The following is a 13,492-nucleotide window of genomic DNA, read 5'->3' on the forward strand; positions in this document are numbered from 1 at the left end:
GTTTTACCAGCTAGGATAGTCACAATAGCGTGCCTAACTGAACGAGCCATTTTTATACGTCTATATACTTAGTAACATTTAATTTGTACTATTAGAAGCGTCCTTATCCCAACTTCCCATGTTTTTAGAGAAATCACGTATATTTAATACATACACATCTCTCTGTTGACATAATCATTTCCCAATCTTCAAATCTGCACTTGTAATAGAAAGATGACTATAACACAAACGTGGCCTAAACGATCTCAGAGTATAGTAATTTTGAATACTCATTAATTAGCAACATATTGGATAAAGTTTATCCCTCTTTCTTTGTTCCTTTTTTTCTTGTTTTTATTTTTTGGATAACTTTATGCTGATTCATTTCTATTTTTTCAGAAAGCACCAGTAATGCTGAAATTATGTCTTTAAAAGGGTACAATTAATACTTCCAAACTTTAGTCTTTCTTCCAAAATAGTTTCAGTGATTTCTTTATGGTAACGTTACCTGATTTTCACTTCCAATATCTCAGTTAATGAAATGACGTAGCCAGAAAAAAGTAAGCCTATCCCTCTCCTTCTCATTGCACAATTATTTTCGTTACAAAATGTAGCACCAGTCTTCAAAGTTACCAGGGGGATAATATTTTGCTTTGCACTACAGAGTCACTCACTGCCACCCACTGCGCTGAGGCACTGGCTCTTCTGCACTTATGTAATATCCCATAACAACCTCAACTGAAGGAAACAGTCCCTACAAAGCTTACCTGCAACATCTCATTGAGTTTAGTAATGATTTCTCCCCTTTGTTTAAAAATATTTTAAAGCATCTAATAAATTTGGTCAGGAGATTTTCTTTTTTGAAATACCTGACAACCACATTTCTGTCTCACAAAGTGTCAGTAACATTGTCTCCTCCCCCAGTGATTGTACATCTGAACACTGCAGAATATATGAAATATACTCCCGCACTGTTGCACAGCCCTTTATATCCAAAATACCACCAAATACAACACTATGCTAGGAAAAACGCTGTTTTAATTAACTGTCAATGGTCCCAGTAAACAAGATTATCTTGTCATCAACTTCTTCCAGATGCTAATCAATTGATGTGTTGGGCTTTACTGAAATGTCACACAAAGGGTAGAGAAGTAGTTAATAATAGTTTGGTTATTTCTAACCGAATTTTTCAGCAGATCCAATGAGTTAAGTAGACTACTGGTCTAGGACTTGAGTATATGAAATGATTGTTTCATAAAGCCAGCATCCTCAGTATCCCACTTGAAGAGCCCACAGACACACTTCACATGGCTGTACCACTAAAACAGCAGATAGGAATTTTGTGTCAAAACATTTAATTGCCTATTTCAAAAATGCCACTTACAACACTTGAAATGACATTTTATTGGATGTCATATTTTATTGGTTTTGGACAATGACCTATAGTGTGGCTTTAGACTCCATGACTGTCATTGACATAGATCTTAGTAAGGCTTGAGTCACCCATTTCATTCTTTAGGCATCAGCATGACCTTCCACTAGGATCTGACTTTAATATACTATTATGCTTTAAGTAGGTTGGGAAGCCACTGAGATTTTCAAGGCTACCAAGCTGAGGTACATAGAGGCAGAAGCAGGACACGGAAAAAGTCTTCACACAAACAAAATCTTGAAGCACCTTTTATAAATCTGATCTAAAGAGAATCCTGAGAAGTAGGGTGAGGTATATTTTCTTCTTGTTAGCCTAGTGCAATGAGAAAGACATAACAATTCATTCTCATTTATAAAATACACAAATTAAGAACACCAAGTGGAAAATAGGTGAGAGGTATCAAATGTGATAGTCCACTTATTCACAATCCTGTCCCTAGGCTTTCACTATGGAAGTGATACCAGAACCTATGTCAATAAGTGTTCCATGTTAAAGTATTGCCACTGAAAGAAACGTTAAACTTGCTTTACCTCTTTAAAGTTTTTTCACCCTATCTTCAAAACACCTGTTTCACAAAACGATAAAGAAATTTACACAAAATATAAATCCTCAACAATATAAAGATAAATGAAAGACTGAACGCACCTGAATACTTTGGGCTTCATCCGTACATTGCTGAAAATCTATGGATGTTAAGAAGGGATCCTTTTTCTCACAGCTCTCCTGGCTGAGGAGCGTGTCCGCGTAGTTGGGCTGGGGGAAGATCAGGTGACTCTTCCGCGAGTCCTCAGTGAGGGAGACCTCGTGGGAATAGGTCTGCAGGAAAGCACGCACTCCATCCACGCCCACAAAGTGTGAGGCGGGCACTCCCCCCAACCCGCTTCCTGAAGCCTGGAGCAGGCGAGACTTGTGCCAGCGCCGCAGTCTGAGTGCCAGCAGCACTATGACAAAGGCGAGGAAGATGCAGGAGACTGCTGCCACTGCCATCACCAGGTACAGTGTGAGATCTGAATCATCAGAGTTGGCAGGGGTCCTGATGCTGCCCAGGTCAGCCAGCACATCAGGGATGCTGTCAGCCACAGCCACGGTGAGAGTCACAGTGGCTGAGAGTGGGGGCTGGCCGTGGTCCTGGACCACTACCACCAGGCTCTGCTTGAGTGCATCTCTGTCCAGAAGGGCCCGCGCTGTGCGCACCTCTCCCGTGTGCAACCCCACTGTGAAGAGCCCTGGCTCGCTGGCCTTGAGCAGGCGGTAGGACAGCCAGGCGTTCTGGCCTGAGTCTCTGTCCACTGCCACCACTTTCGTCACCAGGTAGCCAGGCTCTGCAGAGCGGGGTGCCAGCTCGACACCAGTGGAACCGTCTGTGGGAAGTGAGGGGTACAGGATCTCTGGTGGGTTGTCATTCTGGTCAAGCACGAATATGCTCAGTGACATATTGCTGCTGAGTGGTGGGTCCCCACTGTCATGGGCAGTCACTCTCAATTGCAGGTCACGGAACTGCTCATAGTCAAAGGAATGCAATGCATACAGGATGCCAGTGTCAGAATTGATGGAGACGTAGGAGGAAATGGACACATCCTGGAGAGTGTCTTCTGACAGGGAGTAAGTGACATGTGCGTTCTCATCGCCATCGGGGTCGTGCGCAGTCACGGAGAAGATGGAGGCACCTCTGGGGTTGTTCTCAGGGATGTAGACAGAGTAGGAAGAGTGGGGGAAGGCAGGTGGGTTGTCATTGGTGTCTGCCACATTCACCAAGATGTGAGTTTCCGTGGACAAGGGTGGGGTCCCTCCATCTGTGGCTTTCAGCGTGATGTTATACACAGAGAGTTTTTCCCGGTCTAGGTTTTCAGCTGTCACCAATCTATAATAATTGTCTATTGATCTTTCTAATTTAAAAGGCAGATTTTCTGAAATAGTGCAGGTCACCTCGCCATTCTTTCCGGAATCTCGGTCTTGAAGGTAGAAAAGAGCAATTACAGTTCCAGGAGGAGTGTCTTCAGGGATTGAGCTGCTTACAGATGTGACAGTTACTTCTGGAGCATTGTCATTCACATCTAAAATTGTGATCAGTACTTTAGCCCTTGTCATACTACCAGGACCGTCCTGAGCCTGAACTTCCATTTCATAGTAGCCGGAGTCTTCATAATCTAGACCTTCTAAAGTTGATAATTCTCCTGTATGGGAATTCAGTTGGAACATCTGTAGAATTTTCTGAGTTATTTTCCGAAAAGAATATGTCACTTCCCCATTGACTCCCTCGTCCAGGTCGGTGGCGTTTACAGCTAGCAGTCTTGTGCCCACCGGCACATTTTCAGGGACAGTTACTTGGTACTGAGGCAAAAAGAAGACTGGTGCGTGATCATTAACGTCCACCACTGTCACTCGGATGCGGGCGGTGCCTGATCGGGGAGGGCTGCCGCCGTCAGAGGCTGTGAGGAGGAGGTGGTGAACCGCCTCTTCCTCCCGGTCCAGCACCCGGTCCAGCACTAATTCGGGATATTTAGTTCCATCGTCTCCAGTTTGCACAACCAGGGAGAAGTGGCGATTGGGGTTGAGCTGGTAGCTCTGGAGGGAGTTCGTGCCCACATCCGGATCCCTAGCTTCATTTAACGGAAACCGCACGCCAGGAGCTGTATTCTCCACTATTTTTACATTCATTTCTTCTGTCAAGAATCTAGGAGCGTTGTCATTAACATCCATTATTTCCACCTGTATAGGGTAAAGATTCATTTTATCTTCCATCAGAATGTTCAAGTTCACCAAACACCGCGCGCTCTGAGCGCAGAGCTCCTCCCGGTCTATTCTGCCCGCGGTGACCAAGCTGCCGCTTCGCGGGTTCAGAGCAAAGAGCAGCGTCCTACCTCTGGAGACGATGCGGACTCCACGCCCCGCCAGTTCCTGGGGCTGCAGCCCCAGATCCGTGGCGATATTACCCACAAAAGACCCTTTGTCTGTCTCCTCCAGCACGGAGTAGAGAATATGTCCCGTCCAAGCTTCTTTCCAGGTCCCCAGGAGGATGGAGAGCAGGAAGAATCCTCTGTAGTCCCCGTCCCTCTGCCGAGCCGCCATTGTTGTCCTGCCGATCTTGTTTAGACGCTGGGCTATCTCCCGCTGTGCTTCTGGAGGCCAGTGTGTCCAAGTCAAGCCCTCTGTATTCGGAAAAGGAGTCCCAAATCCAGCAGAATAGAGGCCTGAGTTTGATGCAGCTTGGGAGAGAGTTTGGCGTTTCTTTGTGCTGTAAAAGCTCGATGGTTCTGGCGGATCTTTTGCACAATTTCTTCCCTGGTTGGTGAACAGCGGCGCTCAGAGTCCTTACTAAGTTACTGCACCATATTGAAGCAAAATAACTGATTTTTCAGAAAGTTTTATTTTTCAAAATTCTTCCGTTTATATTTCTTCAATCCATATACCTCTGATATAATTTAAAAACCCATTTTAGAAAACTATGAATTAATGCAACAATGTTCATGGATGGGTGTTTATTAATCCCAGATAATTGTTTTTAAATTCTCTGCTTTGCATCGCAACTTTGAAATGACTCTTGGGCATTGCCTCACATTTTATCGCACATAGAGAAAAATCAGCTGTTGCAGGTTAAAAAGTATGATTTGTTTTAAAAAGATGTGTGTATACATGAGAAAGATGTTATATAGAAATTGTTTACATCAAAGTATAATAAATTTAAATTAATTCCATAATAATGAACACGTACTATGTTCTAGACACCACCATGTAAGACTTAGAGAGTCAAAATTTTCTTTAAAATGTGTAGAGGTAATTCAATAAAGTTTTTGATTGGATGAAACCTTAGAGATGATTTGCCCAATAACTTCATTTTAATGATTTAAAAAATGAGAAGGAATTGCCTTGTCCTTGACCAAACTGCAGTAGAACCAATGCCGGAATACAAATATCCTCACTCCCAGTCTTCTGAGAAGACAAAAGGGAATCATTATTGGCCTTTGTTGATGCTTTACGTGCCAGTAGAGATGAGGTGACAAGCCACACAGCAACAATCAGCTACAGAAGCAACTCATTTTGTACAGAAGGCAGAAATTTTCTGAGATTCTACTGGCTGTGGATTCATGAGAAAATGGATGTTGGCTTGACTGCTTCTTTTCATTATGCAATTAAAATAATCATCCTACCCTATTCGAGAATAATGGAGAAAAGCTGAGTCTCTAGACTGCCTTTGAGCAGGACTGTCCTGAAAGGGTCCTCAGAGGTACTCATTTCTCTGTTGATGTTAATGAAGTAAAACTCAATTGTTGATGGATCTGGGGTTACCCTCAGCCAGCAGAAATAAAACAAAAAGTTCCTTCCACATAGTTGCAGGAGAAAAGAGAGTGACCTATTCGGAAATGAAGACTTGGCAAGAAATAGCCTTGCTTCATAAATTATTTTAAGTCCTGAGGGAGTAGCTAGCAGAAAAGGAACCAGAAGGAACACTGAAAAACAGCTTAGTTGGTAAGAAGTTCCTAACTAATCTATTTCTGCTTTCTGATGGTCTTGCTCCAAAATATAAGGAATACTTTGAACGAAATGCTATTTCAATCTATCAAAATAATTCATAGCCATGTTTGCTTTCACCAAGTAGATAAAAGAATTTTTTGTTCAAATGAACCAATACGTGTATCACAAGTTAATTCCATAAACATGAGTTAAATACTATTTGTTTACTAGTAATTTTGAACTTCTTGTTGATGTAAGCAAAATGTATGGTCATTAAAGATCATGAGTACTTGGAGACATTTCAAACAAAATTTTCATGTCTTGGTATTACGGCTCCCAATGTTGTGATCTTTTCCTGTCTGGTACTTCAAAACATCTCACATTTGTTTCTCTTTTTTTTTTTTTTTTGGTGAGGAAGATTTGCCTTGAGCTAACATCCATTGCCAGTCTTCCTCTATTTATTTTTTTGCTTGAGGAAGATTAGTTCTGAGCTATATCTGTGCCAATCTTCCTCCATTTTGTATGTGGGATGCTCCACAGCATGGCTGATGAGTGGAGTAGGTCCACACCTGGATCCGAACCCATGAACCTGGGCCATCAAATCAGAAGGTGCAAAACTTTAACCTCTTGGCCAAGGGCCGGCCCTCATGTTTGTTTCTTATTCTACTATTAAAATGTGTGAATTAACTTATTACTTTTGAGTATCTTCTTTGGAGCTAAATAAATAAGATCTAGATAAATGAGATTATAGACATACTCTGAACATAAAGCATACTTTCAGGAGTAAATGGCTGCATTATCTCTAGTAATCAAGTTTTCTAAGTTATTCTACAACACAAAATTAAATATTAAAGAACTCTACTAGGCCACCAAGATATGTTTAAATATAACATAAAAGTACTATAGAAAATTGGAATAATTTTATAGCTTTAAAGGGAGTATGTTATTATTGATTGAGTTATTGGGAAGAATCTTGACCTTCTTTCGTTTACTTGCATAAAAAAAATTCTACGTAAAGTCCACTTGACTTCCCAGGCATTAAGTTATTATCCTCTCACCTTTCTTTATGGAACTTTTTTCTATTGAAGAACATTTGTTTGGAGTTCTGTTTAGGTTTTCCTTCCCAGGCAAAGATGTAGGTATTTAACAATGATTCTCCCTGAGATTTTACTCCTTCCCCTTTGACAACTACCACCTTAACAGACGTTTGATCAGAAATGGGTGGTTTTTCACAGATGATAAAATAGCCTAATAATTTGGTAGATTTTTCCCTAATGCTCCAAAATTCACTATATGCTCAAAATCTCCTATCTTATTAACTTATTAACAATCTTATTAACTGCCTATCTTATTAATGATGATCTGTATGTTATGTAAAGAGCCTCATTTAGTCAGAATTTAGCAAATGTCCATGATTGCCAGGATTGAACACTTGGTCAGCCCACATAAATGAATGACTATTGTGGGAGTAGTATCTGATAGATTTTCTGTCAGTGAAATATTTTATTTGTCTAAATGAAATGGTCACAGGTAACCAGATAAGAGAATAAAATAAACCAGTCTACTATCCATGAGTTTTGCTTATAACAATGGAAGTTCAAGATGTAGTTTAAATCATCCAGAATTGGTGATATAATAAAATAGCACTCAGACTCTCAGAGTGTAGGAAACAAATAATATTTGTATAAGAGGCCATCTGACTCCCAGGACCAATACCAAAGATTCAAGTTCTTTAGAATTGTTATTTACTATTAAATTCTGATTAAAACCATGAAAGAATTATATGAAAATGTCAAAACAAATAAGATTTGAAAATGTGTATGATTAGAATCTCTTAGTCATATACACTTGGAATCTTAAAAGAAATAATTCTGTAATAATTGCTGAAATGTAAATACCACAATATTGATTTAGAAAAACACGTATTACCCTTAGTAGCTAATGTAAAGATGTCGACTCAATATTATCTTAATGAAGACTGACCATTTGAGGTTACAGAGGAGGTTCTCATTCATTTTCAAGATACCTTCTCAATTATTTATTTTACACATGCATACTAAATTTAGATGCAAAAGTAGTCAATCCACTGTCTTATGAGGTCATAGAATCCTCCAGCTCAGGACTGGGAAAGATCTTGGGTATCATGTAGTTCAACAACTCATCAAATTATATTATTCTCTGTATTCCATTAATTCCAGGGCCATCAAGTTACTTTTGAAGAGTGCCAATAATAGAATCTCCTACCTCCTTAGGAATCCATTTTCTGTTGGAACAACTTTGGCAAATCAAAACTTTGCTTTTTTTCAACTAACAAACCATAGTTTCATTCACACCTTTGGGCCAGGATGAATTCGGCTAATCATTCTTCTAAATTACAACCCTCTTTTCATAAATATTTGAATAGAGTTCCTACATCACAGAAACCTTATTTAATCTGGGTTAAATATGCTAAATTTCAAAAATTCTTATTTGAACACTATTAACCTTCATTTTCCCATTCACTAGGCAGTCGTCTATCTTTAGAGACATATCCTGTAGGCACAGACACTAATGAGCATACTTTAAAATTCATTTTCATTTTTAAATACTATTAGGCAAACATTGCAGAAGACATCGTAGTAGGGATACAGCATCAGGTGCTTATATTTATTTGTTAACAATCCAATAATTATAATAATGGTTATGTCAACAAATATTTCTTCACTATAGTGCTTTATAGTTTGAAAAAACATTTTCTTTTGAAGATTGGCGCCTGAGCTAACATCTGTTGCCAATCTTCTTTTTCTCCTTCTCCTTCTTCTCCCCAAAGTCCCCTGGTACATAGATGTATATTCTAGCTGTAGCTCCTTCTGGCTGTGCTATGTGGGACGCCACCTCAGTGTGGCCTGATGAGAGGCACCATGTCTGTGCCCAGGATCCAAACCAGTGAAACCCTGGGCCACCAAAGTGGAGCATGTGAACTTAACTACTTGGCCATTGGGCGGGCCCCTGAAAAAATTTTTATAAAATTATTTTTGTTTTCCAGAATTTGTGTGAGATAGATAAGACAAGTCTGTTTTTTTCTTTTGCTGAGGAAGATTCACCCTGAGCTAACATCCACTGATCATCTTCCTCTTTTTGTATGTGAGCTGGCACCACAGAAGGCCACTGACAGACAAGTGGTGTAGGTCTGTATCAGGGAACCAAACCCAGGCCACTGAAGTGGAGTGCATTGAACTTAACCACTAGACCACCAGGGCCAGACTTCAATTTAAATTTGAAGACTATAGATATTGTGACTGGTTCGAGACGAATACCAGATAATTCCAGGAATATTATTCAGGTCTTGTAATACCAAATATCATGTCTTCCCTGGTACAGACATCAACAATTACTCTCATCTTTTATAAAAGTAATTTTTGATTCCTAAGTAAGAAAGGGGGGAAATCTCTCTCGCAGATCTCCACCATTTTAGAAAACACTTGCTAGTAATTAACATTGGGGAAAAAAATAAGATCTTGATATTTTCTAACAGAGGCTGCAATTCAGTTTTTTTCACATTAGAAAAAGAGTTTCAGAAATGTCACATAATAGAAAAAATAAGAAACCTAAGAAATGAGATGTACGCAACCTAAGGGACAAAGAGCTTGCCAAGAGGAGAAAAGTAAAGAAAATCTAGGGCATATGTGATCAAGATTCATTTTTGTAAAATTCAAGAAAACTAAGCTTTAATAGAATTCTATTGATATAAAAGAAAAACCTTCTTAAAATTACTATTCACTGAAAAGACTGAGAAAACTAAGCACTGATCAAAGAGAACTTTAAAACCAATAAAAGAATCAAACCTCACCTGAACAAGGGAGTCTCCCTCTTTACAAAAACCTGAATCTTCCTGAGTCAGAAGAGGCTCGCTTTTCTCACAGCTCTCCTGGCTGAGAAGCGTGTCCGCGTAGTTGGGCTGGGGGAAGATCAGGTGACTCTTCCGCGAGTCCGCGGTGAGGGAGACCTCGTGGGAATAGGTCTGCAGGAAAGCGCGCACCCCGTCCACGCCCACGAAGTGCGAGGCGGGCACGCCCACCAACGCGCCTCCTGAAGCCTGGAGCAGGCGTGACGTGTGCCAGCGCCGCAGTCTGAGCGCTAGCAACACAATGACAAAGGCAAGGAAGACGCAGGAGACTACAGCCACTGCCACCACCAAGTACAGCGTGAGGCCTGAGGCATCAGAGTTGTTCTGGACCTCTAGGCTGCCCAGATCAGCCAGGACATCTGGGATGCTGTCAGCCACAGCCACGGTGAGAGTCACAGTGGCTGAGAGGGGGGGCTGGCCATGGTCCTGGATGGCCACCACCAGGCTCTGCTTGAGTGCGTCTCTGTCCAGAAGGGCCCGTGCCGTGCGCACCTCACCCGTGTGCAGCCCCACGGTGAAAAGCCCTGGCTCACTGGCCTTGAGCAGGCGGTAGGACAGCCAGGCGTTCTGGCCTGAGTCTCTGTCCACTGCCACCACTTTCGTCACCAGGTAGCCAGGCTCTGCAGAGCGAGGTGCCAGCTCCACGCCTGTGGAACCGTCAGTGGGGAGTGAGGGGTACAGGATCTCTGGTGGGTTGTCATTCTGGTCAAGCACGAATATGCTCAGTGACACGTTGCTGCTGAGTGGTGGGTCCCCACCGTCATGTGCAATCACTCTCAGTTGCAGATCACGGAACTGTTCATAGTCGAAGGAGTGCAGTGCATACAGGATGCCTGTGTCAGAGTTGATGGAGACATAGGAGGATAGAGGCGCACCCTGGATGGTGTCTTCAGGCAGTGAGTAGGTGACCCGTGCATTCTCATCACTGTCGGGGTCGTGTGCAGTCAGAGAGAAGATGGAGGCACCTCTGGGGTTGTTCTCAGGGACATAGACAGAGTAGGAGGAGTGGGGAAAGGCCGGTGGGTTGTCGTTGGTATCTGCCACATCTAGGGAGATGAGCATTTCTGTAGACAGAGGTGGCATTCCTTTGTCTGTGGCTGTCACAGTGATGTTGTACAAGGGTACTTGTTCTCGATCTAGTTCTATATTGGTCACTAGTCGATAATAATTGTCTACTGATTTTTCCAATTCAAATGGCAGATTTCCCGAGACGGAACATGTTACCAGGCCATTCAGCCCTGAATCTCGATCATATACTTGAAAAAGAGCGATTACTGTTCCTGGAGGCACACTTTCAGCAACTGATCTGCTTCCAGATGTTACTACCACTTCCGGTACATTATCGTTCACATCCAAGATAGTTACTAAGACTTTTGCTCTGTCTTGTAGACCTGGCCCATCCCGGGCTTCAACATCCAGCTCATATAAGCTCGAGTCCTCATAGTCTAGATTTGCGGAAGTTGATATTTCTCCAGTCAAAGCATTCAAGCAGAAAATCTTGGAGATCTTTTCTGTTATCCTCACGAAGGAATATGTTATTTCTGCGTAGATTCCTTCATCCTGGTCGGTGGCATTTACCGACAACACTGGCGTACCTACTGGCAGATTTTCAGGAACACTCACACGGTAAATAGGCTGAGTAAACACTGGAGGATTGTCATTCGCATCTAGGACAGTCACCAGAATTCGTGCCATGCTTGAGCGGACAGGGTCACCGCCATCCATGGCAGTAAGGACCAGGTGGTGAATGGCCTCTCTTTCCCGGTCCAGGGCATGTTCCAGCACCAGCTCCGGATATTTGGGCCCATCGGCTTTGCTCAGCACATTCACTGAGAAGTGACTATTCCCGCTGAGCTCGAAGCCCTGAAGAGAGTTCATTCCCACATCTGGGTCATAGACCTCCATTAGTGGAAAACGAGAGGATGGGGCTGCGTTTTCGGAAATTTTCACTTCCAATTCTTCCCTTAAGAATCGGGGTGTATTGTCATTAATGTCCATTATTTCCACTTCTATGGGATAAAGATTCAGTTTATCCTCAAGGAGGATGTTAAAACTCACCAGGCACCGCGCGCTCTGAGCGCAAAGCTCCTCCCGGTCTATCCTGTCAGCGGTGATCAAGCTGCCGCTTCGCGGATTCAGAGCGAAAAGCTGCGTCCTATCTCTGGAGACAATGCGGAGTCCGCGCTCCGCTAGCTCCCGGGGCTCCAGCCCGAGATCCTTGGCAATGTTGCCTACGAAGGAGCCTTTGTTCAGCTCCTCAGGAATGGAGTAACGGATCGGTCCAGCCCCGGCCCCCGACAACGTCTCCAGGAGCATGAAGAGCACGACTAACCCGCGGCGGTGCTGGCGCCTTTGCAGCGCCGCCATTATTCGCTTGTTATGGACTTACCTGGATTGTGAATAGGGGGAACAAGTTCGCATCACTTTGGGGCTTCTCAGAATTAGAAGTCAAGGTCCATAAACAAGCAGAGATAAGATGCGAAGCATTTTAGGTCAGAATTTCTGCGCAGCTGGAGAGCTTTCGTGTCTAGTCTGCTTTGTGCTTGGAGGATCAAACTCGAGTTCTCATTGCTTTTCTTACCCGGGTTAGTGAACAGCGACGCTTAGAGTCCTAACTTAATATTGCACTGTTTTGTGAAACCATCATACGTAGGATCTTATTTCTGCTAAATCTGCATAGATAACACACATAATATTTCTCTCCCCAAGAATGAGAAGCATTTGGAAGAATAAAAGAGGTGTTTTGAATAATTTTATATGTCCCCTGGGATTTACCATTCATTTTTGTGACAATATCTTTTAGGGCCTTGGATAACAGAAATAATATTACACTTTTCTGTGAATCTTGAATTATCACACTTCATCATCATTTATATTTGTCCTATTTTCAACAAGGGCACCAATCACCCATATATTTGGAACCAATCCACCTAGTGCCAGTTACAAGTGTCACCATAGTTAGATGTGATTATTTTTATTAACATATAAAGAACTGCCCTAATTTAGTAAGTATTTGTGTATACTTTTAAAAACATGCAAAAGAAGTGAAAATATATAGGCTACAATGAAAACATTTTTATATTTATATTATATGTAATAGTTTAGGATTGACTGCATTGAAAGCAAGTAAATCACTTAATTGTCTAGATTTGCGCTTAATTATATATAGGTAATATGTCTCACAATGAGAGTGTGACATACTAATGTATTAAAAATGTTTCAGGGTATATTTCCTTTAGGATTAAAAAATTTCAAGACCATCACAACATGACTTTCTATAAAAGAACAACTGCAACATAGGTAAGCGATCAAAGAATTTTTAACACCCCTCCATTCTATACCCAGAAAAAGTCAATAAAAACCAATAAAATCAGGGCATTTTTGGCCTGTATACTTTTTCCCTCTAAGATAATGAATTGAAACCTATTCATACTCAAGGGAGGAAAGAGTTTTGAAGTAACTCACCTGTTGCAAATTGACTGAATTAGAAGTCATTTGGGAATTGTCATTAATGGTACTTTCAAACCAGGAGGTTTCATTACACAGAAGATCTTGTGCTGGAGCATTTTCAGGCTTTATATTGAGAAATTTAAACTCAGTCTTTGAGGAATGGGAGGCAGCACATAGATTGTAGGAATAGGGCAAAGTCCCTTGGCTAAAGTTGGGGAGCACTTCAGGTTCAGTCTTGGAGCAGACACCAGGCTGAAAGCAGCCCCAGGCGGCGGGGCTGGAGGAGCGTCGCA

General features: G+C 41.9%; 2 protein-coding genes across 2 annotated transcripts; both read right to left on the bottom strand.

The window, feature by feature from the left end:
- Positions 1-1,973: 1,973 nt before the first annotated feature.
- Positions 1,974-4,518, bottom strand: LOC124232065 (protocadherin gamma-A7-like). Its single transcript, XM_046649040.1, has one exon. The coding sequence runs from the start codon at positions 4,478-4,480 to the stop codon at positions 2,021-2,023; it is 2,460 nt and encodes an 819-aa protein (XP_046504996.1). The 5' UTR covers positions 4,481-4,518; the 3' UTR covers positions 1,974-2,020.
- A 392-nt stretch (positions 4,519-4,910) lies between these two features.
- LOC124232066 (protocadherin gamma-A6-like) lies at positions 4,911-12,506 on the bottom strand. Its single transcript, XM_046649041.1, has 2 exons — positions 9,693-12,506; positions 4,911-4,995 (listed from the first exon to the last, which is right to left on the bottom strand). Exons 1-2 carry the CDS (start codon positions 12,114-12,116, stop codon positions 4,972-4,974), a joined length of 2,448 nt encoding a protein of 815 aa, XP_046504997.1. The 5' UTR covers positions 12,117-12,506; the 3' UTR covers positions 4,911-4,971.
- Positions 12,507-13,492: the final 986 nt, after the last annotated feature.

The sequence above is a fragment of the Equus quagga genome, unplaced genomic scaffold, assembly GCF_021613505.1.
Source record: "Equus quagga isolate Etosha38 unplaced genomic scaffold, UCLA_HA_Equagga_1.0 HiC_scaffold_1997_RagTag, whole genome shotgun sequence".
Lineage (NCBI taxonomy): Eukaryota > Metazoa > Chordata > Mammalia > Perissodactyla > Equidae > Equus > Equus quagga.